Consider the following 25,948-nt stretch of genomic DNA (forward strand, 5'->3'; position numbering starts at 1 on the left):
CGAAGCCAAGAAAAGATGACGAAGACATGACCAAGTGTGGGTATCTCAAGACAGAACGTCTAGAACAATGTCAGTTTAAATCTGAAGTTTGTGGAAACCATAGCGATGTGTAGTTCACACACAAAAAACTTTCTTTAAGTTCTTCAGTGTTAAATAACTGTTTGATGTTTTGGTGCTTGTCCATTTGGGCCTGCATCCATATTCAATTAAAATATCATTTAAAACATAATTAATGTTTTAATCCAGCTGCCAGTGAGTGAGTAACACACACACACACACACAAAGTGAGTGTGTGTTTTGCTTCAGTTATATTTGTTAAAGGGCCATCCCCAGAATATTATTGGCCACATCAATGGCCGCCCCTTTCGAGTCCATCAACCCGGTGGCAGTTTATTAGAACTTTCCCCCTGAACTTAGTTAATGCAGTGTGGGAGGCACGGACACAAAGCACAACACAGCCACCGAATCCCCCCTTGCCACCACCGCAGTGTTATATGAGCCAGTTAATGTAACAGTTACACAACAGTGACCCAAGAAAGTCACAGTTTTTGTTAATAACAAGCAGGAAACTGTTTACCTCTGTATTCCTTTTTTTTTATACATACATAACCACGACATTAGACTTTTGCTGAAGTAACACTCTGGTGACTACTCTACCATAGCTTTCTAGTACTTTATACCGGACTATGAGACTCCTGGTCCAGGTTTGTAGTGGACGAGGTCAAATTACAGGTGATAATGGTTTAATAAGTTCAATCTGCTCCATTCTCAACAACGTTTTCGAACTGAGAGGTTTCTCTCTCCTCCTCTATTTATTCCGGTCATTGTGCACCTACTCCTCATCCGTCTCCCGCTCAGGCTTCGTTCAAGGACGGACTTCCACCTATTTCCTATCACAAACAAGTATCATAAATCAAAACTAGGAGAAGCAGGAGAGCTCCAAATACTGGAGGGTAAAAGAAGGAAGGAAGGAAGGAAGACTAAACACTAAAAAAGGGAGTCACTATCCACAGACCAGACAAGAACAAGATCAGAAGGAACAAGATGAGGCAATAAGAAAGCATTAGCAAGAATTGACAAGACAAAGAAGACAAAACCAGATCTAAAAAGACATGATTAGACCAAAAAGAATTAGAGACACAAAAGACAGGCTAAGATAGTATGCAATCAAAAAGCAGAAGACAGACTGAAAAGGGCAGGACAAGAAAGGATAAGACAAAAAACAATCTAAAACTCTAAGACACATTAAGTATGAAAGCCCAAAAGATTCATAATTAATTAAATAAAAACAACATTTTGAATATTCTTTAATATCTATTTATTATTATTTAATTAGAATTAAATGCTTGATAATGATTATTTTAACAATGTCATACTTTTTTTTTAAATGACTTTTTCTTTATTTTCCAAGATTTTGTAAAATGAAAAACGTTCTTCATAAAGTAAATTTTTATTCCATAATGTCCTTTTCCACAATGGCCTTTTTATTTCATGATGTCGATTTTCAGCAGAAGGACTTGGTCTGTCAGTCAAAGCTAGTGGGTTGGATCTCTGCTTGATCCTCTAAGATCGATTAGTTTTCCTGGACACTGGTCATGGACGTTCTCTGACCAACACAGTGGTATAAACAAGGCTTAGGAACACAAATAGGAAGGAACATGCATAAAAGTATTAATAATTAAAAAAAATAAATAAAGCAAGAAAAGAGCTGTGAGATGTGTCAGCCAATCACTTAACTGGCTCCGCCTTATGTGCTTTGACTGACAGACCATGTCATTCTGCTGAAAAATGACATTGTGGAAAAGCACATCATGAAATAAAACTGGACTTTATAAAAAAGTTTTTTTTTATTTTATAAAATCTTGGAAAATAAATAAAAAGTCAATATTTTTAAAAAGTATGACATTGTTAAAATAATATTTATGAAATATTTAATTATAATAAAATAATATTTAGATATTAAAGAATAATCAAACATATTTCATAATAATATGACCCTATTTTACAATTTAATGGCCATATTATACATTTGTCTTATGAAAATGGTATTTATTTCAAAATGTTGTTTTTATTTATTTAATTATGATTCTTTTGCGCTTCCATAGTTAAGCGAGAACAAGGAAAGAAAAGAAAATACAATACAAATACAAAAAGGCAGTTAGAAATATGACCAGATAAGACGAGACAAGTTCTAAAAAGACAATACAAACTAGGATATGTAAAAAAATACTAGGCAAGAAAACAATGAGACATAAACAAGAAAAGATCATATGAAAACAAAAATTAGAAGAAAATAAAAGATGGGACAAGAAAGAAGAAGATAAGACAACAACAGACAAAACCAAACAAGATAGGATAAAAAACGAAAACAAAAAGTACAAGAGCAGACAAGACATGACAACACAGGACAGGTTAAGATAAGAAAAGATCTAGAAAGCCAAGACAAGTCAAGAGCAGAAAAGACATGATGGAATGAGAAACGATGAAACAAGAGAGGCTAAAAAAATACATCATAGCGAAGGGCCGACAAACATGATGTGTAAGTGAAACCCTCTGGTTGTCTCAGCAGGGGTAACATGGTTTGTTAGGACAAAGTGCATTAGATACAAGAAATAAAACCTGCAACATGAGCAGAAGAAAGGACAGGAAGAAGGTACGAAGCAGGCCGACCTCCATTGCTCTGACAGCAAGATGCTTTACAGCTGTTGACATCTGCCACAATACGGCTGCACGGCCCCCGAGGGGCCTCTTCCCCAGTTATTATGGTTGGCAGGACGACACGGGAACCGCTCGGAGGGCAAAATAAAAGTCTGAGGAACAGTTAACCCTCTCCTTGCAGCAGATTCTCATCTATTCAGCGCCTCGTTAGCCAAAAATGAGGGGAAAATGATATTGAAGCGGCTGATGCTGGGTTTTAGTGTTGAGGACAAAGTGGGCTTGGACTAATTCCTAACACTAAAAAAAACAGAGGTGAAGTTGCTTTGTTCATCTTTTACCTAAACAGTAATTTATGGAGGGTACGGTGACCATGCACCCAGTTTTACCCAGACATATTGGTCGGACCTTCACGGCAGAGTTTACAAATTCACGGTGAACTCGTTAATTTTACTCAAACATGACGGAATCATTAAAGATGCTGCATTGTTTTGACAAAATTGTCAGACACGCAGCAGAGAGAATGAGGACTAAAGTCGAAGAAGGATTAAAAGAGACCAAATACCGGTGAATTGAATTGAAAAATGTCAGCAGGAAGACCTTTCTGGATCATAAAACCTCCATGGAGGTTCAGAGAAAAGGTCAATTAAAGAGTAACCCCTGTTTTCTTCTGACCTGCCACTAGGAGGGAAATTTAAAAAAATCGCTTGATTATGGACGTTACTGCTGTAACAGTAAGACACGCCCACTCAGTCAGCCCACACCGCTGTGCGCAGAGACAGACGGTAATACACACAATGATGTTTCTGTACACACACACTTATAAGCTGAGATGTGTTAATACAACCACAGGCACACATAATCACGACATGAAGCTCACACACAGCCTTACAGACACCACTCAGGGGCAAACAGCCCTGCTCTCCACGGTTTCCAATCATCTGGTCTACACTTCAACACCTCGCCACCTCCACAAACAACAAACAAAGTCAGCAGTTATTTACTGAAGTGTATATACAGTACACTTAGGAATGAGGATCTTTTAAATGTTCTGTAAGCCTTAAGTTTTTTTTTGTGAAAGTTTTAATTTCTAGGAGGCAATGTTTCTCATATTGTTTCAATGATTGAGAAATTTTAAGAAGTTATAAATGAGATTTGTCAAGGACAGGTTGTTACAATGCATAATAATCTTTTGTTGAATTGCATAATTGCTGTGGACTTCTGATTTTTCTTAAGTCTTTGGTATGAAGAGAGAAACACATTTTTAAACCTTCTGGAGAATAACAACTTATTTATCTACTATAGTGTATTTTGCTGTTACAAGGTATAGTCAAGAAAACGACGCTTTTGAGTATGCTGAGGTCGGCCCGAGTATCCTCTTTTTTGGAAATCAATATATGGTCACCCAAATGGAAGAGACATTTTTGTTGTATATCTGTCCAGGTGAGGATAAGGAAACTGGAAGACAAATCTTTGAGTTTGACGCATTCAGACAGTAAATGTGCGTCAAACTCAAAGATTTGTCTTCCAGTTTCCTTATCCATGCGGGCATTCCCACATGTTTGGGTTAGCTTAGCAGGTAGCGGTACTGGCTGTGCAGGGTCAAGAAATAAGGGGGCGGGGCTAAGTTATCAGGTCCACTTAAAGGTTTGAATAGTCTTATTGGGATGTTATTAATTGTGCATTAATATTTAATACACTCACCGAGGCATGCTCAATGAACATGTGTGTGGGGTGTGCGAGTGTGTGTGTGTGTTGTCTGCCAATCGGTGGTTTGTCATTTGAAGACTTTACACGCAAGTCATTTATCATAATTTTACAAAGACAGACCTCTATTTTCCTACACTTTCATCTTTCCACACACACGGAGGCAGACACACACTCCCGCACAGACACACACACATTCTCTGCAGCAGATTCATCCAACTCCTTGGTCAAAGCGGAATAATTGTCAATGAATATTTAACAAGGTTTCAGATGGTGGGATAGACATCATTCTCTCACTCACACACAGTCACACAAACACACACAGTCTCACACACACACACACTCTGTGATCAGGGCTGAGGTTAGCGATACGTCGTGGTTAGCGATGCGTACAGCATCCTGTGGATTAGCGGAGGAGAGATGATGAAGTGCAGAATAAATACTAAATAAACACTCTCCACTTTCGCTGCGTGCACACGAACGCACCACATGCCGCCGCCATTTCTCAGTGCCTTCTCATCTACCCCCCAACCCCTCTCAGGCTCCGCCTCTAAGCCCAGAGGACTGGATTTACTGTGAGGGGGGGTCATGAAACTGTAATTAACCGTGGATGCTGCTCTCTGCTCTGCTGTGTGTGAGTTACACACACTCAGAGGAAGCCTGGGAGGTTGGAGGTGTGATGTTTTATGAGCTGTGGGATATGGCGTTAAATTTGTGCTGCAAATCCTGAGCGAGGAGTTTGAAATTTTGTGAGAACAAGTAGAAGTTCTGAACAGTGAGGGATATTTGGATCAAACATCTTTATGCCCTTCTGAGGATCCCTAAACAATCTTTTTGATTTCATCATTTTCTCAACTTCCATTGCTCTCCACCAATTAGAGCACTGGAACAGAAGTCGATTGGCAGATTAATGTCCAATCAGAGGTGGTGATGTCCTTTTGTTGATAAGATAGGACAGCGGTAGGATGTTGGACCTACATACGGTGGGCCAAGGTTCAGCCAGGCTGGGGCGACCATCATTCAGTAAGGGTTCTTAGGCAAGACCCTTAATACTACCTCAGATTTGAAAGATAATGAGTATTACCGGCTTAGACGTAGACTGGGTTAGCAAGGACCACGTCCAGTGTTGGGGAAATTGGCTACTAAAACATATGTGTGTAATATATCTATATATAGTAAAAATAAATTATCTCACCCTCTTGGGGTGGTGTGCTTGTCTTCCCCAAGCACAACCCCCTACCAGAGGCCTGGAAGTTTGAGGGTTCTGTGCAGTATCTTAGCCATTTCTAGCAGTGCACACTACTGGGCTTCAGATGTTATTCTTGGAATCTATTGGAGCAACTCTCCCAGTTTGGGGGTCACCTCTGAAGTGTGCCTACAACTACAGGGAACATAGGGGCTTTGAGCTTCCACATCCACTCCAGCTGTTTTTTGAGCCCTTGGTACTGTTCCACTCTCTTGTGTTCCTTCTTCCTGATGTTGCAGTCAGCTGGTATCTCCACATCTAAGACCACTGCCCTCTGCTCGTCAAGAACCACTATATCTGCTTGGTTAGCCAGCAGCTGTTTGTCAGTTTGGAAGCTGAAGTCTGACATGATCTTAGCCCTGATGTTCTCAACTACCAGAGGTAGCTTCTAGTCCATACTGGGTACAGATGTTCTTGTACACCATCCCAGCCATTTGGTTGTCCTCTCCATGTAGGCTGATCCTCCCTGTACCTTATACCCTGTCACTATGTTCTGCACCATTTCAGAAGACCTCTTTGAACAGCTTATTATTAGAATACAACTTGATGTCAGCCATGTGGAGCAAGTGACTGAGGAATTAGAATCCATAGCCAATCTCCTTGATGATCTGACTGAGGGAGTTAAGGACTATGCAGAACAGCAGTGGTACATGCCACACTTGTTTTTGACCTGGGCAATAGGCTTTGGGTTTGCCTCTTGGGTAGTCTTCCACATTCCGATGGAGTTATTTATGAGGCAGTTATTGTGCTTTTGATCATGTACAGTTCCGAACACTCCAGTATCCATGTGTGTGACAATGAGTCATTAGCTTTCTTGTAGTCAACCCAGACAGTGCACAGGTTGTTCTTCCAACACTTGCAATCTGAAGCTTTTGCTCTGCCCACCAGTAGCTGGTGTTTGGCTCCCCTGGTGCTACTGCCAATTAATTTCTTTGACTCGCTAATGTACTGACTGATGTGCCAGACAGGAGCACCCATGTTCTTCCAGGTTATTGGCCAGTGGTTGTTTGGATCATCACTGTCCTCTCTTGAGTCAGCAATTCTTGGTTAGTCCCATTCCTCAACAGCTGGTTGGGGTGCGCTGCTAGTACTTCCCGGAGTGCAGTTAGCTTTTTTTGCCAGTATGGATGGATCATTTCAGGTCCTGGTGTTGTTCAGCTATTCATCTTTGACACTCGTTCCCTAATGTCAAATTCAGATGGTTACTGGCTCTTGTTCAGGGAGGTTGCTGCAATGAACTCGTAGGTCCACTAGTCAATCAGGCATGCCATATGCCTTTCCAGTATGTTAACACCTCAGCTGGAGGTGACTCTGATTTGCTTTTATTCCCTTCCCACTGAAAGAACAGGATGTTCTCCAAAATGAGGTTCAGTGGAGAACACCATGCTTATTCTCCTGGCTTCCACTGCTTTGGTGCAACTCTTTAGTCGCTCGCGCACACACACACACACACACACACACACACACACACACACACACACACACACACACACACACACACACACACACACACACACACACACACACACACACACACACACACACACACACACACACACACACACAGTCATCAGCAGCCTTAAAGCCAATCTGCTCACCATAAAAGTGTCTGAAGCTTCATGATGTACGAGCTGCACCACAATGACCTGATTTGTGATTCACTGATTTACTGATTCACTGCTCACTAAGAGAGAGAGAGAGAGAAAGAGAGAGAGACTACTTTGTCATCCATCCATCACAGCATCCATCCAGCATCCATCCACCATCTATTGTCCATCATTCATCATCATTCATCCATCATACATTGGATACCCATTCATACACAACCACCTTTTCATTTCTAATAATTGAGAATGTTTGTCCAAACTTTTGACTGCAAGGTAGTGTACATCCATCGATCATGCTTCATCATCAATCCATCCTACATCCTTCCATCCATCCATTAACCATCCCATATCCATCATCCATCCACATCTTCATTCACTATTAAAAGGTAAAAGAAGGTCCCCACAAGGTTAACTTTGTGCTTTCAGTGTTTGTGATGAAACCTAAATTTCTACTGAAACATTCTTCCAAATAACTCTTTTCTCATTACCTTCTCGTAGTGATCATGTTTAACATAAAACCATCTGCAGCCTCTGAAAACACTTCACACACTTTGCCTGTAATTAAATATTTGAGGAATATCAAGAAGGAAAAATTAAAAGCGCGACGTTTCTGCTAACAGTTCTCCCGCTCCGTGTCTGTTTGCCGCCGGCAAAGACACAGAAAGAGCCGGCTGCCTTTTTTAAAAAGTCCCTTTATGAATTACATTTGGGACTGCTTTGGCATGCTAATACCTGCAGAGCAGACAGCGTTAATTATTTCTTATTGGGATCGGCAGCAGCTATTAGCATATTTCATTTAGCCGTTAAAGGTGTTGCAGGTGGGAAGGAGGAGAGGAGACGGCTACAGAGCCGCTGACCGAGAGTGATGGCGGAGCTGTTAATTTAGTCGTTTCACAGATTATTGGTGATAATTAACGACATTAGCTTTCCATGTCACGCAAAACACACACCGTCTGTAACTGAAGAACTTTGTCCTGCTCAACTTTGTTGAACAGAAAAGCTTCAATTAACATCTCATTTACACGGTAAGGATCTCCAAAATCAACCCAGTCAACATAAAAATTCACACATCACTGATGAGATGACAAAACATGACAGTGTTTGGAAGGAATATGAAACATCCACTGGACAGTTTGATTTTGTGCTTCTATTGGGTTTTTGGTAATATTTTTGAGTTGTTTGCCATTTTGTGTATCTAGTGTTTAGTGGTTTTTATTTTTGTCATTTCGGGGTTATTTTGTGTATATTTGTTTTTGCTGTTTTTATTTTCTTTGCCTTTTGTGTGTTTTCAGAGTCATTTTGTCCAATTTACTTTACTTTTGTGTGTTTTTGATGAACATGAACCATAATATGAAGACATAATAAACATTTTCCAAAAACCCTCATTACTATGGTGTATGTTTATATTTTTATAGCCAAACACTGAGGGTCCTGTAGGGGGCGCACATAAGTAGAGGAGGATAAGGTCCAAACAGGAATCTGGGGAGAACATGAGCCTCCTGAACATGCAGAGTGGCTTGTCTGGCTGATTTAAATAATGACTCCGGGATATTTCCAGCTCTATAAATCAGACTTGGATTCTTGCCTGATACCTGATGGAGCCAATCAGAGCAGCTCCTGTGCATAAATTCCCCTTAAATAGGAAGTTTGTGGAATTCGTCTAACCGCATCCGTGACTCTTTATCAAGATGTCGGTGCTAATCCTCGGTTTAGGATCTGCAAGGCTGCTTTTCCAGGTCGCCTGGGACATGATAACTCTCCAAGCTGGAAGGTGTTTGTGTCACACGGCAGCAGAAAAGTTCTCTCCACTCCAGTTCTGCTCAAGTTGGGCAACGTTATGAAAATCGTCCGCTCCATAGGGAAGGAGGGCTGCCTTGTTGTGTGAATTATAATATTTTTAGATTTAATTTTAGGTACAAAACAGAAACTGTATATGCTTGAAAACAAAAAACTGGTTGGAAAAAAACAAAAAAAAAAAAAACATTCATAATTTGTTAAAAGCAAAAGATAAAAATGTGAAACTACATTATAGAAACAAAGTGCATGTGTGTGTGTGTGTGAGAGAGAGAGAGAGAGAGAGAGAGAAATTAAAAATAAATAAATAAGAAGTGCAAAAATATGAAAACTAAATTACAAAATGCATGAAAATCTATTAAGGAAAGCTTTGGTCAAATAATAATAATAAGTGGTTAAATAATTAAATGCCTATGATTAGATCTAATACTAGGTCAAATAAATGTACATATAAATGCAGACAGTTTAAAACAGAATTACTATGAAAGCTAGTTTTAAATGAAATTTAATGGAAAATAAATATTGTTGTTATGCAGGATTTTTTTTTTAGTTTTATACATTCATTAGTAAGCAGAGAAATCAGTGATAAATATGAGCAGCTCTAGAGCAGTAACCTGTACTTTCCCAAGAGTCATCCCTCTGTTTCACCTGGAATAATCACACGGTTTAAAAAACACAAAGTTTTTATCTTTGAGTTCAGTTAAAATAAAGACATCATCATAACGCAGTCATGTGACTCCTCAGTCCGGAGGGTTGAAGTAACGGGGTTTGAGTTTTTCATCAGAGAAAAAAAATGAAGAGGAAAAAGGAGAGCACCTCCTCCTCCTCCTCCTCCTCTGTGTGGTCTGAAGGTGAAACACAGGCCCCAGGCCATCAAGCTGTCTCCACCAGCTACAGTGATAAGACAGACAGACACAGACACACACACACACACACACACACACACGCACGCACACACACCCGCACACACTTTTTGGGTTTCAGATTTAAAAATTAATGCATGGGCTGCACGTTTTTTGTGTTGTGTGTTCTTTGAAGTGTTAAGTTCACCGTGTGACACGATGCACACCTGACCCGGTGTGTGTGTGCGTGGGTGTGTTTGTGCATGTGTGTGTGTTGTTTGCACGAGCTTTCTAATAGGATTTGTATCCAACGGCTGGTCCCGTTGGACACGGTTCGGCCTAATCTCAGTCCATCACCTCGCCCTCCTCTCGCCCTCAGGGGAAATTGGTGCGTTCCACTCTCCTGAAACAGAAAGGTGTATGTGTGTGTGTGTGTGTGCGCTTGTGTCCGTGTGTGTGTGCTCTGATGTGACGGCAAAAGAGAAAACATGACGATGAGGAACACTAAGCTTTGTGTAAAGACCTCTGTATACACTCATCAGCCATTACATTATGATCCCTGCTGTGTGTGTGTGAGTGTGTGTGTGTGTGTGTAGTCCTCAAGGCTGATGGAAAATACACAAACTTCAAAAGCGAACAATATCCGAAAAATCTGAAAAAGGAGCAGAAAGAGAGCTCAAAAACCAAGAAAAGGTTTCCCTCTATACAGACGATGTCAGAATGTTTGTTAATATATACTTATTAAACAGTTAGTCTAATACTAACGCTGGTCAGCCATAAAATTATGACCAACTGATGCCAACATCTACAGCAGCGATGGAAAACCTTTATTAAACAAAAATGTGACACTAATGCCACCATTTAGAAAAATGAACAGTATGAACATCAATATAGGAAAGAACAAGTTGTGTGTTGTTTTGTGTATTTTTGTTGTCATTCTGTGTATTTTTTATTATATCGTGTTTTTGGATTCATTTTTGTGCATTTCTGTGGTAGTTTCATATTTCTCAGTTTTTTTTATATTTCTGTATGAGTGTTTTTTGAGTCATTTTGTATTTTGTTCTATAATTTAGTGTGTTTTTGTCATTATTTTCTGTATGTCTGTGTGCATTTTGTATATATTTCAGTCATTCTGTCTGTTCTGGTTGTATTGTGTTTTTGGATTCAATTTTGTGTATTTTTGTGGTAGGTTCATCTCATTTCGTTGCATTTACTTTGAGGGTCGCTCAAATGAGACCAATGTGGCCACTTGTGGCCCCCAGGCCGCCAGCTGCTCCATCTGATCTACAGTCAGTGACAACTCATCTCACAGTTTTTACTACAGGATGACCACAATCCAGTTTCAAGGCTGTCAGGAACCAGTCCAAAGCAGAAGATTTAAATAACTGGGCTCCACCCAGTCAGACACATTCTGTAAATCTTTTTCACACTAACTTTATGATATAAGAAGACACTGAACCTTTTGTGTCACATTCTTGCTCTAAATTACAGACTTGATTAAAGATTTGATTATGGACTGGATTACAAACTGAATGCAAAGAAAATATTATATCAATATGTTCTGTATAGTTATACATTATTTTACATTTAAAAATGATAATCTGCCTTAATGATTTATGGATCTTAATAGGTACATGTTAAAATCTGTTTGGTAAGAAATGTGGCTTGAAAATACATTTTATGGGATAAAATTGTGTGGCTGAAACTTTTATTATCTACTATTGCCAGATTTGATGAAACAGTGTTCCTGATGCAGCGTGTATGACAAATCTGTGGTGGAACGAGCGATTTCTCCATGTCGTCTGTGTGTGTGTCTGGGTGTCTGTGCGTGTGTGTGCGTTTGTGATGTGACAGACAAATCCTGCTAAGCTGCTGAATATTCCACTGCATTCACACTCATATTAAACACCTTTCTACCACTGTCGCTCTCTGTCTTTATCAGTCAGTGTGTGAGCGTGTGTGTCGTCTGTGTTGTGTGTGTGTATGTTGAGAAAACACACAAACATTGGTTTGCCTTCACCTCGTCCTGGATATGCAACAAAGCCCTACTCACACATGCAAGACGAATCTTTTAAAATGCAGCGACACGAGTCACACATATGTTGCTCTCATATGTTGGAAACCCCTCTAACATGGAGGTGTGTGTGTGTGTATGTGTGTGTGTGTGTGTGTGTGTTAATCCTCGGTGTGGCTTGTATGGTCAGAGCCTTGTATTTGCTGGTATCAGTGTATCTCCTAATCCCGGCACCTCCGCTCTGATATTTCCTGACATTTATATGAATCGCAGCTCTCCAGATGAAGAGCCGAGGAAGGCGTGATGAATGGAAGAACGCGGGAAGACAGAGAAGAGAACGTAAAGGTCCACTAGGATTTAAAGCGAAGGCGTGAGAAGGCCGATGAAATGAGTTGGTCAGTTTCTGTGGGATGAAAACAACAGGCCTGTATGGACTGTTAGTGTGAAGAATGATGCTCATCAGTTTTTATTTGCTTTCAGTGATCTTCATGTTTCCTCAATTCATCCCTCACTTGAAGAGAAGCTCTATAACTTGCAGCGTTTGGAAAGTGTGTGAAAAGGCCATTGCACAGACTGTCTGAAACAGCCCTGAGAGATGTGGATTGGCAACAAAGTTATACCGTACACGGAAAAACACAAAACACAATATTCTCATGAGAACTTTCCCACATCATGGGCATGAATATGTGTGTGTGTGTGTGTGTGTGTGTGTGTGTGTGTGACCTACTACTCATATCTGCCAAAGTAGAACTGATATCTAAATTAGAAAATATTTAGATGAAAGAGTTTCAAGATACACTAACTCTAAAACTGAAAGTTTGACCTGCAGGAAAAGTCATATCATCACCACAACCAATAGGGTTCATACTCTTGTGGTCATTAAGGTTGTAGTAAATTTGAGGAGATTTGGATGAAAACTATTCAAATAAAATGAATTCTAATTCAAAGGTTTGGCCGGATGGGGGCGCTAGAGAACAGGTCACGGTTTCAATATCAAACAGTTATTTATGTATTCAACAAATAAACAAAGTGCCTGAAATTTTCTGAAAATAATTTTCTGGAGGCAAATATCCCTGGGGTCAGAACGACCCCAAGTGTAAAATGTGTAATGTATAATAGGAGTGTTTTAAAGACAAAAAAGGACCAAAAAAACAACAACATAAAGACACAAAAGCACAAAAAACTGCATCAGACACACGGAATAATAAACGGCCACTGCATAAACTAAAAGTAAAAGGTCTGAATGATGTGGTAGAGACAGTTTTTCAGTATTACTGTAAATACTTGGTTTCATTTCAGTTAATAGTGAATTGATGATCTTTGATAATAAAAGACATACTACAGTATTTCTTTAAAATAACAAAACTCTCAAAAACATGTAATCCCTAATGTCGCTCCTGAAGGAGGTTTGGACAACCCGTAGAGCTCTCTGATTGGCTGAGAGAGGATCTTATGCACATCTTTAAAAAGCAGAGCTGAGAGTGGCTGCAGGTGAACGTGTCCGAGCAGACAACGGCCAACTGCCAACCACGTGAAATACGTGGAGTCGGCTCTTAATTGCGCTGAAAACAAGGATCAAGGAGATGAATTATTGATACAAGTTGGTATTTAATCTCTGCTAATGAATAGCGGCTTATAAATATTGCACGAGGCTTCATAATTTGATAAATTTATTCCAATTTGCCCTTTTATTTTGCCCTTTAGTCAAGGTTGGATATGTTCACGCGTGCGCACATACACACATGAGCACTGCTGCACACACACACACACACACACACATACATTTTCTTCTGACCGCCTCACACATACAACGACCTTGTCTGACCTCAAACTCCCACATTCTGTGTGTGTGTGCGTGTGTGTGTTTGTGTGTGTCAGTAATTACGCCTGACGGTCATTAACGAGCTACAGTTGATAATGATCAGCCAGGAAAGAAACACTTTTACGCTACAAATAATTCCTAATTCCCACAGAACACCATCAGGCCGTCAGATCGTTGACAAAACAAGGTTCAAAGCTACATTTACACTTCACTATTTTTGTGCATCTTTTTTGTCCTTTTGTGGCTTTTTGAAGTTTTTTTAAGTCATTTTTGTGATTGTTTTGTGTATTTTATAAGTTCTTTTGCTTTTCTGTGTAATTCTATTCATATTGTCTTTTAAAAGTATTGTTTAATGATTGATGTAGTTTTCTTTGTTTTTTAAGTCGTTTTTATATTATTGCTATTATTTTTCTGGTTTTGTAGTCATTTTTCTGTCTTTTTGTATCTTTTTAGTATTTTTTGTAAGTAATTTGGCTGTCATTGTTTGATTTTTGGTATTTTTATTTTGGACTTATTTTGTGGATTTTTGACATTTTGTAAACATTTCCTCCACTTTTCACAACTTTTTTCTTTTTTAGCGTGCAGGGTGTAAAACAAACTTAAAACTGCATATTTACATCCACCAAGGAAGTAATGCTTCCACCGGTGTTTGTCTGTCCGTCCCTCCGTCTGTTATTGTTGATATTTGTTAGCTGGACATCTCAAAAAAGTTCTAAACAAATTAAATGAAATTTGGTGTGCCGATATGTTAAAATGAAGAAAGAGTTTGGTTTGTGGATACAGTATCCAGAACTAACCCTTCTACAGCACCACCTGCTGGTAACTTTGCGTCTCTAAACTGGGCAGAGCTTTGCGCTCTCTGGGGCGGATTCACTAAAGGTTTAGGGGTATTAAAACGTGTGCAAACGTCACTCCACGCGCTACTAAGGAGTACAAACTCCAGGGAATCAGGTCTGCGTGTCTTCAGCGCGTCAGAATGCACCCTCAATCCATTTAGCACGTTTCCCTCTGATGAATATGTCTTTCAGATCTTTTAAGGGGTGCAAAATAAATAATGCAAATAAATTAATGCAGTGGGCGCAATGCAACTGATCAAACTTGGAACTGTTTGCGGTGACGCAACGCTCCAGGGAAGTTTTGACGTCAAACTCTGATGTTGCGTTGATGGAAGGAGCATCAGGCCAGAATCAGCTGATCTGATGAGTAATTTACGCAGTGATGGCACAGTGTTCACATATGAGAGTGTGATGCATAGCGCTACTGGAACTCAGACCTGATGGATGATGGTCAGTAGCTCATCTTCAAATGGTGCAGACTGATTGACAGACTGTGTTGCTGCATTAACTCAAATCAATGGCAGATCAATGGGACAGTTTCTGTCCAAATTTGCCTATTTTTCATGGACTGATTAGTGCAAAGTTACAGGACCTGATGGAGCAGCCACATTAAATTAGGGGGAAAAAATATACTAAATATAATTAAGTTTTAAAGTTGTTTTGTTTTTTAAACATCTTTATTTGTTTATTTAGTTTTCTCCATTATTAAGTGTTTGTGCAGCAGACAGAGAAGCCCATATGTCTCCAATTTAACTTCCTCAAATGTCATTGTGTGGTTCTGTGCACTCACGTCTCCACATTGAAACAGCATAATGCTCGTTTAAATAGGACGGTCTCCACCACTTCTGCACGTGCATTAATTATTGCTGCAATCTTAGTGAATTCCTTGCAGCAGGTGAGGAAACTTCGTCACCAAAGGATTTAGGGACATAACTGGCTGACCACCCTTCATTTTAGATCTTAGTGAATCTGCCCCTCAGAGTACTCTTGTTTAAGATTGTTTTACACTAGATGTAAAGTTTACAGCTTGTTTTACACTTGGAGCCTGTACTACGAAGGTAGATTTCCTCTTATCGCACTAACTTTCAGGAATTATTCTGTGTGCTGTCCTATGCTAAATGGCTAACCTGGTCAGGACCAGGTTAAGTTGAATCTAAGATCTGAGCAAGCAGTTAAGTCCTGCCTCCTGACCAATCAGTTCACTTTGAAAATGACCAGCCCATTCTTAGAAGATCCTGGTTGGTGCACGAATCTTACAGTTATGCTTAGAACAGAGAGTATTTTTATGGATAGATGCAATCTTTTCATTTCCTCAATGACATCTTATAGGAAAGGTATAGATTTTGTCAGCTGATGGAGGCTGCTTGGGACGCCCTCTGTAGCCGCGCACTAATTAATTCATTCATTCATTCATTTATTCATGTCAGCGAGGACACACTCTGTACAGATGTAGTACAGCGACTCTGGGATTGAGGATGTTTGGTTAAGTTAATGGTTCTCAAACTTTTTTGAGTATTTTCCACTTTGAACAAAGGTGAACTTTCAAGCCCCAACTGCGCCCTTGCCCCCCAATTAATCCTGACAAATAACACATTTTTAAATGTAATGAACCAACAGGGAATAAGTAACATCATCAATAAATCAAATATTATGAACTAAATCAAACTATTTACCTCCATAAAAAACAAATGTAAAAGTGCAGTAGTCCAAAATACAGGAAATAATTAAACATTGTTTGCAATCTGTGCTAAAATGCTTGAAAACACTGACGCCGGGATTCCAGGACAAAGATAGCTTTCATATTTTCTTTGTGGTTTGCTTTTTGATGACCCGGCCTGTCTATCCTGTGTGAGGGCGCTGGCACACAAACTTTTGTAACCCTTGTCACAAATGTATCCATATTTGTCAGCGGATGAACGTTTGTTTATTGTTCCGCTCCACTTCACATGCCGACATTATTTTTGCGCTGTAGTTCCACCTTACATTTTTTTCCCAGGTTGCATATCTAATGCAGTAAAACAATTTAATACTCTTTTAATTTCTGCTACATGTTTAGGCTTCTCATTATTATTTTCCTTGTGTGAAGGCGTTTAGTAGTCTTAATGATCTTTGATGTCAATGAAGAAAGTTTTTTAAGACGATCCTTCCGTTTGTCTCGACCCCACCTGTCCCACTCCACACACTTTGAAAAGCACTGGGTTAAGTGAAGCCCGCTAACAAAGAGATATCCCAAAAATATGTATCCAGGTTCGTAGTACAGGCCCTTAATGTAAACGTTACAGCTTGTTTTACACTACATGTAAAGATTTACACTTGATGTAAAGTTTAAAGTCCTTTAACATGACTTCATCCTTTCATTCGTTGCTTTTCTTTCACTTTGCTTGTGTCTTGTTTCCAACTGCTCGCGTTCATCTTGTTTTCCTCCTTTGCAGACCTGACTGGAGTTGTTTTCACATTGTTTAGCTGTAATTAGCGCTGCAGCAGCCTGATCACTGTGATCAGTCAACGGTGACAGCCATTAACCGCCAACCACCTCTGTGTGTGTGTTGTTCCTGCGAAGGCCTCAGAGTGAGCGTGTATTTGTGTGTGTGTGTGTGTGTGTGTGTGTGTGTGTGTGTGTGTGTGTGTGTGTGTGTGTGTGTGTGTGTGTGTATGCGTGCGTGTGTGTCCATTAGCTGCTTGGCCGCAGCACATTAACAGTCCCTTCATTATCCGTGTGAATCTGCGTCTGCACTTAAAGCTTTGATCCGTGAAGCCTCCAAACAACAGGCTGAGGTGTGAACCTGCTGAATTATTGCTGTCGGTGGCTCAACAACACAAACACACACAAACAGCGCGTTTCTCCCACATCTGTGAGGTTTTCAATTATTCACGTCATGTCTAATTCATACGGACGAACAATGAATCTAAAAAAGACAAACTTCAAGAGAGTTCAGGTAAACTCGGCAAAAGCAATTGCAAAGTTCTCCTTTAAAGTTCTCTCTCAGTTTGTTCTGGATCATATCTTTGATCGTTGATAGTTTAGAACTACAAATGTCTTGTAAATTGTTCATCCTATATTTTATCTCCTATAGGCTGTTTTTTTCAAGCTTTCGTTTGGTCATTTCTGTACATTCAGTACTCCTTTTGTTCCCTGTTAACTTGTTTGTCAATGATGTTTCTGATTTTTAGTATATTTCTATATTAAATTACTCATGCTTTTAAATGATTTTATGTCTTCTATTGGTTGTACCTCCTTTCATTCATTCATTGTTTTGTTTTTGTTCATTCCATCTGTCTTTTTATTCTTTTGTTCGTCTGTTCTTTCATTATTTTGTTCTTTTGTTTACTCGTCAATTTTTTCATCTCTTTATTTATTTAGTAGTCAGTTGTTTTTGTTCTATCATTTGTCTGTTTTTGGTTCATTGGTGAGTTTGTCTCTTCTGTGGTTTGTCTTTATTTGTTGTTTCTTTTTTTATTCTTAAGTTAATTCGTACATTAAGTGAATGATTCTCTCTTTTTACTGTTATTAGTATTTTGCTTGTGTGATTGCTTATTTATTTTAGTTTTTTGACTTTGTACTTGTTTTACTTAATTTGTTTTTCTTGAAATTTTGCAGGACTTTGAACGTGTGTGCGTGTGTGTGTGTGTGTGTGTGTGTATGTGTGTGTGTGTGTGTGTGTGTGTGTGTGTGTGTGTGTGTGTGTGTGTGTAACCAATAAACATGAATCCTCACAGAGGTAATTGAGGAATATGAAGATTCTCAGTAATCTCCAAGCGGAGATTAAGAAACCGTCTGTTTTTCTTACCTTGAGGTTTTCTGGCTGGCAATTGGCTGACGGCTCGCTCTGTGGTTTGAAGAACTGGTGCGACTGGCTGGTGTAGAAGAGGCGGGCCTGGATGCAGCGCAGGGCGCGGAGCATCCAGGCGTGCTGGCGGCGGATCTGCCTCTGCAGCTGATCCCACTGGCTGGAAACCATGAGTAGGATTTCCTTCAAACCTGCAACATGCAGAGGAGACGTGATGGTTCAGAAGGTCAAACCGAGAAAAAAGTGAAGGTCCTTGCAGGCGAAAATGCTTTCACAAAAGTGACAAATCAATGAGAGGAATACAGCATTCACAACAGAGGTTCTTAACTCCTGGGTTGGGATCTGAAAGTGAGTCGGAGTTCTGTTTTGATGGATTGGTTAAGTTGAAGGCTGTATAGTTTTAGAGATGTGTAGTGGGCATCTATTCTATGTGTTTACTAATTTAAATCTGATTGACTTTTAAGGTTTTTACTACTAGGATAAAACATCTATTTTCTTCAGTTAGTTCTTTACTGTTTTTTTTGTAGGTTTTTCACACTCTTTCTCTACTTGCCTCTCTTTTAACAAGTGTTTTTTTTTTTTTAATGTTTTTCTTTTTTTCAGACTTTTGTACTTTTTTGTATATTTCATTTTTTTTGTATGTTTTCATTTTTGTTAGATTTCTTTGTTTTCCATTTGTCTTTCATCTGGTTTCTTTAAATATTTTTTGCACTTTTTCTCTCATTTTTAGTGTTTGTTTTTTTAATATGATTTATTTTCTTTTTCTCACATTTCTGGCTTATTTCTCATAGATCTTTTTGTTTGGTTATTTGTACATTTTGCAGATGTTTTATGGTTGTTTTTAGTTCCTTTTTTGCCTGATTGTTCAAATGTTCTAAGATTTTGGATCAAAACTGCAGCCTATACTGTGTTATTTACCATAACTGCATATTTTGGTGATTGGCTAAATCTCATCAAGTACAAAGATATTCTGGTGAACTCATGTTTTGAATGTAGATCAAATGTTAGCACCCTGATTTAAACCCATTTTACACAAACTTGGAGCTGTTTGGAGCAGTGATGTCTACTGTAGGTGGGTTTGATCTCAGCTTGGGATCAGTTTTTAACTGTAAATGTTTAAAATCATGTTTTTTCAGTTCTTTGTGCTGTTTCTCCTTCATTCACAGGTTTTCCTCTCTGAAGGTCACTCTGCTAATCCAAACATTAAAAATTAATGGCGCACGAAGGATCTTTATTGTGTGTGTTTCAGTGTGTGTGTGTTTTTCAGTGTGTGTGTGTGTGTGTGTACCAGAGTGTTGGGAGCCGATGGCAGCCAGCAGCTCTTTTCCTTCCTCCATGATATTTTCCTTCAGAGTGCCGTGACTCTCCACGTTTAACTTAAAGCTCTGAAACAAGAGGAAACGCACGAGAATCAGCTCACTTCAGTGTTTGTTTATTTTGTATTGGTCTGTTTTCTGTCAGGGGTCAGTGAAAGTTAGAGTCAAGAGATGAAGCAGAGCTGGAGTTGGCTCTAACTCAAATCCATTCAAAAAAATAAAGATCGAAACAAACAAAGTACGAATCAAAGGTTACCCAAAACCAAAGGTACTCACTGAGAAAAAAATGATGGGGTGATTTGAAACAAACAGGAATCTATGACCAACAGACAGACAGGAAACCAAAACCAAGCGGTAATCCCTGAACCCGCTGTTGGGTACCAAAGGTGAAAGGAGTCACCAGGTGGAAAAAGTGGCCTCCAGAGCATGGTTGATCTGATTCTCTAATAGTGTGCTTCCAGTTCCTAAGGTAAAGATGGGGAGCTGCTGACATCCACTGGAGATTTATTTTGTCAGTAGAAGGAAAACTTCTCACCAACAAGTATTCTGTTAGAGAACCAGAGCACTGACGTCTGGGGTAGGGTTGTCCAAACTTTGGGGCAGAAATCGCTGAACTTTGCTTATTGTAGGGCTCTCATGGCCCACACGTCCCTGTGGAGTGGCAAACCAGGGGTGGGACTCCCCATTATTAAGAAGGAGGTCGAGAGGATATGTTCCAACTACGAGGGGATCACATTTCCCAGCCTCTGGTAAGGTATACTCCAAGGCACTGGAGAGGAAAGTCCAGTCGAGTCAAATCTTGTTTAAGGAGAAGCAATGGTTTTCATCCTGGTCATGGAACTGTGGACCAGCTCCTTATCCCCATCACCCTGGGAAGGGTAGCAAGGGAGTTTGCCCAACCAGTCCACGTGTGTTTAGTTAATTTGGCTTGTAACCGTGTCTCTAAAAACATCCTGTAGGGGTGCTACAGCAATTTGGGGCAAATGGCCCTTTACTAATGGTCATTCAGGTGTTTTGAAGATTATGTCCAATTGGCTCCATTGAACAATGACCTTTGGCTCTTGCTGGGACAGTTTGTAGCCAAGTGTGAAGTGGATGGCATGAAGATCAGCACCTTGAAGTCTAAGGCAATGGTTAAGATAGAGGTCTTGCCCCAAGTGGAGAAGTTTAAGTATTTCAGGGTCTTACTCATGAGTGAGAATAGGATAGAGCAGCAAATCAGAGCGGCATCTGCTGTTATGCGGACGCTTAAGGAGTCCATGCTGGTGAAGAGAGAGCTAAGCCTGAAGGCTAAGCTCTCTGTTATGAACTTTGGATCATGGTTACAAGCAGCTGAACTGAGTTTTCTCCGCAGGGTGGCCAGGCTCAGCCGGGAGGTAAGGTGAAGGCTCTGTCATCCCAGAGAACCACAGAGTAGAGTTGTTGCTGATGTGATTCCCTAGGGAGGTGTGCTAGGGATGTCCAGCTGGGAGGATACGTCGAGCACCGTCTCGGATACGCTGCTAAGATTATACAGTATCTCTTGACTGGCCTGGAAATCCCTTGAGATCCTACCAGAGGAGCAGGTGGAAGTGGCAACAAAATCATCTGTGCCTCTCTACTGTGGATCTGGTACCTGAGACTAGGCCTGGGCCGATAATCGATAAATCAATTAACTGGACGGTAAATGAAAATTAACTCTGTAAGTTTGTCGGCCTCTATATATTGCCATATGCATGCGTATTTGGCGGCGCGCCTGTCGGCTGCAGGGGCTAGTGTTAGCAACAGATATTAAACAGCAGATAACTCAGTCAGTTCTAATAATTTTGCAGTGAATCTGCAGCTAAAATAGTATTCCACCGCCAGGCAATCTTAGATTTAGGTAAATCAAACAGTTATAGTCCGGTAGATGCGGTAACTCTGGACCTACTAAGTAGCTTCATATTGCTACGCCAGCTACACCCAGCGGCCTGTGGAGCAGCGGAGCCTTGTACCAGCGATGTCCGCCAGCGGAGGAGACAGAAGCAGTGTGATCGGAAGCAGAAGCAGGGATGCCAAGCGGGGCTAAGACTGAATAAAAACAGAACAAAATGAAACGGGGGAGGCGGGGCAGCTAGCATTTTTGTTTACAAAAGTTCTAACTGGATTGGAAGTGTTACCTGTTAAGGAATGTACAACTATATACCTCTGTGCCTCAATGTTGAATATTTATTGCAAGTGCAATTTTGTTTTATGGAAGAGACTTGATAAACCATGTTATTTATTGCTTTGGTTGTGTGTGGTTTTGCATTTGACGCCTTTTTGTTTCTTAACAGAAAGTGTCAATTTTTCAGTTTTTGTTTGTGATATTTATTAAAGTACATTTTTTTGCTAACAGAGACTTAGAGTCCATTTTATTTTAATTGTTTGTTAGTTCTTGACATTCTAATTACAATGGTAAAAAATACTAATGAAAAATACACACAATTGTTTGCATTTTAAAGGGTGTACTTGCATTTTTATGATATGTTATCATTACATTAGTGGTTAGTTTGGTCTAAAAAAAAATGTCCACAATAATATCGCAATAATTTGTGGGACAATATATCGTCCAGCAAAATCTGTTTTCGGCCCAGGCCTACCTGAGACCCAGATCAATCATGATAAGGGTCAGACAACGGAACAGTACGTAAAAGTAACGTGTTCGTCCAAAGTGGTTTTATTTAATTAAAATATTCAGAAACTGCTGACTTTATGATTGGAGGAGGACGCTGAATAAATAAAGTAAAATAATAATAATAATAATACACAGCTTTCAATATTTGATGGGTTCTGCTTTGAGCTGGAGGAAAGAGTGTGTTTGATTTCAGATAAACAATAAAGGATCACTTTGTAAACACAATCATACATCCACATTATCCAAATCAAACCCAGGCCGTCTGCGCCGCAGTCATTACCCGCCCTAAACGACTCCCAATCTCAGCGCTGATTGAGTGGTTTTACAGACTCGGAGGCCGTTCTGCAGCACTTCATCTCCCGATAAGCTGCTGCGACGCCTCACAGCTAATAAACATAAAATACATCTATCAGCGCTGCGGAAAACACGCTGTGACTGCATGCGTTAGCCTGAATTAGGCAGTGCAGATTAGCCAGGCTATCACGGAGCGATCGTATTTCTGCAGCCATCGGGCTCGGTTTCCTCCCTTTAATACACGCAGAGCGCAGAATCGATAAGAGCAGAACAGCCGAGCATCAATCACAGCGTGATAAGACGAGCAGGCCGTAATAAGACGCTGCACGGATGTATTTATATCTGAGAGAGAGACTCACAGCAGCCACAGTCAGTGTGTACCACAAGGTGTGTATGTGCTTTGTGTCAATCAGCATCTTGTGTGTGCTCGCTGAGTGAGCGGTGTGATCCAACACAAACGTTCATCTAAACCACTGAAACATCCTAAAACAGTTCAAATGTCTCCCCCGTCCTTCTCCTTTATCTTTAGGGGGACTTTGCCAAACTTTGATCACACTAAGCGTCCAGACCAACTGTGTCATGGTTTGAATCACAATTATGTCATCTTTTATAATAACAATAATAATGGCTTGGATTTATATAGCTATATAGAATTTATTTTTAAGGAGACTAGTGATCATGTTATTGTGTGACTCATTTCAGACAATAAGTGTTTGTACAAGTTGGTGTACTGTATATGTTCATCTAGTGACCATGTTGTTTTGTGACTGGTTTCTGACAAGGTTCAGATTCATGTAAACACGGTGAAATACTCATGTAAATACTAATACTTGTTGTAGTTTTGTTAGTTTTTCTATTAATAATTTTCTGGAAAATATAAACGTTATTTGAGGTCGAACCAAGGTTTGGATGAATGACTAAGTGCAACATTCAAAGGTTTATTTTTGGTGAGCTTAAATGTTGGAGCTCCTTGCTCACATTAGCATAGCATGGCAAAGCGGGTCGAGAGTCGAGCCGCTTCAAAGCTCACCTGATCACATTAGCTGTTAGCATTAGCATATTAGCCCGGAGCACCGCGTCAGACCCGTCAGAAGAGGAACTAATGTCGTTTAGCTTTTTACCAGCGCAGACGCCCGCCTGACATTGAGGTTTGACATTGACACTGTCTGAACACACACAACTATACACACACACGATCCGATCAGTCTTTGTAATAATGATTATCTAATTGTCTTCCGTTATCTTCAGAGAGAGAAACAGTAAAATGTGACCGTCATTCCAACATATTTTACACTTTCTCCTCTTCTTCACTTCCCATCTTCATCATACAATATTAACCAGTAATGCACCAATATGGGTTTAACTTTATTCCAACTAAACCAATAACCAACACATCTTACTTCTACGGCTGATATCTGATGTCTTTTGTCACAGACCTATAAAAAATAGATTTGTCACAGATGCAAAGGAAGGGTGTAACGATTAATTTATCAACAATTCTATCCAAATTGTGATTTGCTGTTGCCGATTTGATTGAAGGATGACATTGGTTAATTTTGAACGATTCAATCAAAACAATTCCGTGACTTAAATTAATTCAGTAACTTTTTAGCCAAAATAATAATTCAACCAGTGTGAGTGGAATAAATACCTCGATACTGGAGAGTACATGTGAGCTTTCATAGATTCCTGATGTTTAAAAGAGAATCGTCTATATATGTATTATAGACATAAACAAACAAGTAAACACTATTTATTGTCAAATGTATTCACATTTTATTTGAATGAAGTACAACCAACACTTCAGTTTAAAGTAATAGAATGTTAACTTTTCTGCTCTCATTTTCGACACTCATTATGTTTTCAATAAAAAACATATATTAGGTTCACACACTGGAGCCCAAAGGTGGATTTATCAAGTTTTTGCTTGCTGATGCGCACGGTGTGACGTCACAGACAGTAACATCTCATGACTAAAAGAGCTTTTAAAACATTAGATGTCTGTTGTGCTTAAATCCAATTTATTTATATATATATATATATATATAGTTTATGATACAATAGACAAAAAATGGCCTTGCAATGATGACACGATAGAATGCTTTTTTACAAGTCGTGTAGTTTTAAGTAAGACTAGTAATTAGTAAAAACTGGTGAATGATGTAAAGTGAAATGTTTCCAGTCACAGCTGAAGATCAGTGGATGTCGGTGTGGCGATCTCTCACTTGATATTACACCTCTTTAAGTCTATAAGCCCCGCCTGCCTGCACTCTCACCCCCCACTCGCTGTTATTATTACCCCCGATTCACTATTACCCCCCCCCTCCCTGTTTACCAGCAGTAGCTGCTGTTAATGGGATTCAAAGGCCTGGATCGCCCATCAGAGCCAATCAATAGGCCTTTCATAGGCCGCCATCTCTCAATGCCTTACAAAGAGCAGCCTGTGTGTGTGTGTGAGCATGTTTGTGTGCTGGCCTCACTAATGTCCCTCGGGTTCCGGAAGGATCTGTGTTTATTCGTTCCACGTGCCTTAAAACACACACACTTTCACTCACATACTGCTACCCCTGGAGCTGTGTGCGCGCGTGTGTGTGTGTGTGCACGCGTATGTTAAAAAGCCACACTGCTGATAAACGATAAATTTTGGTCTGACAATTAATTGGCCGATAACGACACATTTCTTAATTTCTTTTATCAGTGACATTTTAATGTCTGCAACACGAGGAACAAAAAGATTAATCTTCAAATATCCTTGTCCCGAACTTGTAAAAATTCAAAACATGACACACAACATGACTACACAAACACACAAAACAACAAAAACAATGAAGGAGCATTTAAAAGGAATATAAAACAGCCGCTGCACAGACTGAAACATGACGATTATTTTTTGAAAAGGAGAAACTACGCTGTATCAGGCAAGGGGGTCATAATGTTTTGGCAAAAACCTAAAGCACACACACACAAAGGCACGTGCACACACATCGGTTCAAAGTCTTATTACCAATGCCTTTTCATCCTTCTTTTACTTTATTTAACGAGACGTGCCAATTAAGGCTCCGCAATTTCTAATTGAAGCTAACCGTGGCTAACATCAGTGCTGCTGGCCACAACAACAAAGTCGACAAGTGTAAACAAACAAACGCACACACATACACACACAATCGCACAGAGCAGTTAGGATTCTGCAGGGATGGATATGAAGATACTGATTTTGAAAGCTGTCGAGGAACATGCAAATGTATGCAAATAATACTACTGTGTGTGTGCGCGTGTGTGTACGTGTGTGTCTGCGCCAAAACACATGCCGTTGCTTGTATGAGCTGAAAATGTAAGCTTGTATGCAAATAGCGATACACGGACCGACATGTGAGTGCTTTTGTGAGCCGTGT

General features: G+C 39.8%; 1 protein-coding gene across 2 annotated transcripts in view; it reads right to left on the reverse strand.

Moving 5' to 3' along the window:
* akap6 (A kinase (PRKA) anchor protein 6) overlaps positions 1-25,948 on the reverse strand; it is a 115,777-nt gene that overhangs the window by 60,415 nt on the left and 29,414 nt on the right. For both annotated transcript variants that reach the window (XM_028438918.1, XM_028438917.1), the window contains exons 12-13: positions 19,600-19,696; positions 18,312-18,502 (exon numbers count right to left, since the gene is read on the reverse strand). In XM_028438918.1, the coding sequence (XP_028294719.1) occupies positions 18,312-18,502; positions 19,600-19,696 (288 nt within the window). The remainder of the gene's footprint in view (positions 1-18,311; positions 18,503-19,599; positions 19,697-25,948) is intronic.

The sequence above is a fragment of the Gouania willdenowi genome, chromosome 22 (assembly GCF_900634775.1).
Source record: "Gouania willdenowi chromosome 22, fGouWil2.1, whole genome shotgun sequence".
Classification (NCBI taxonomy): domain Eukaryota; kingdom Metazoa; phylum Chordata; class Actinopteri; order Blenniiformes; family Gobiesocidae; genus Gouania; species Gouania willdenowi.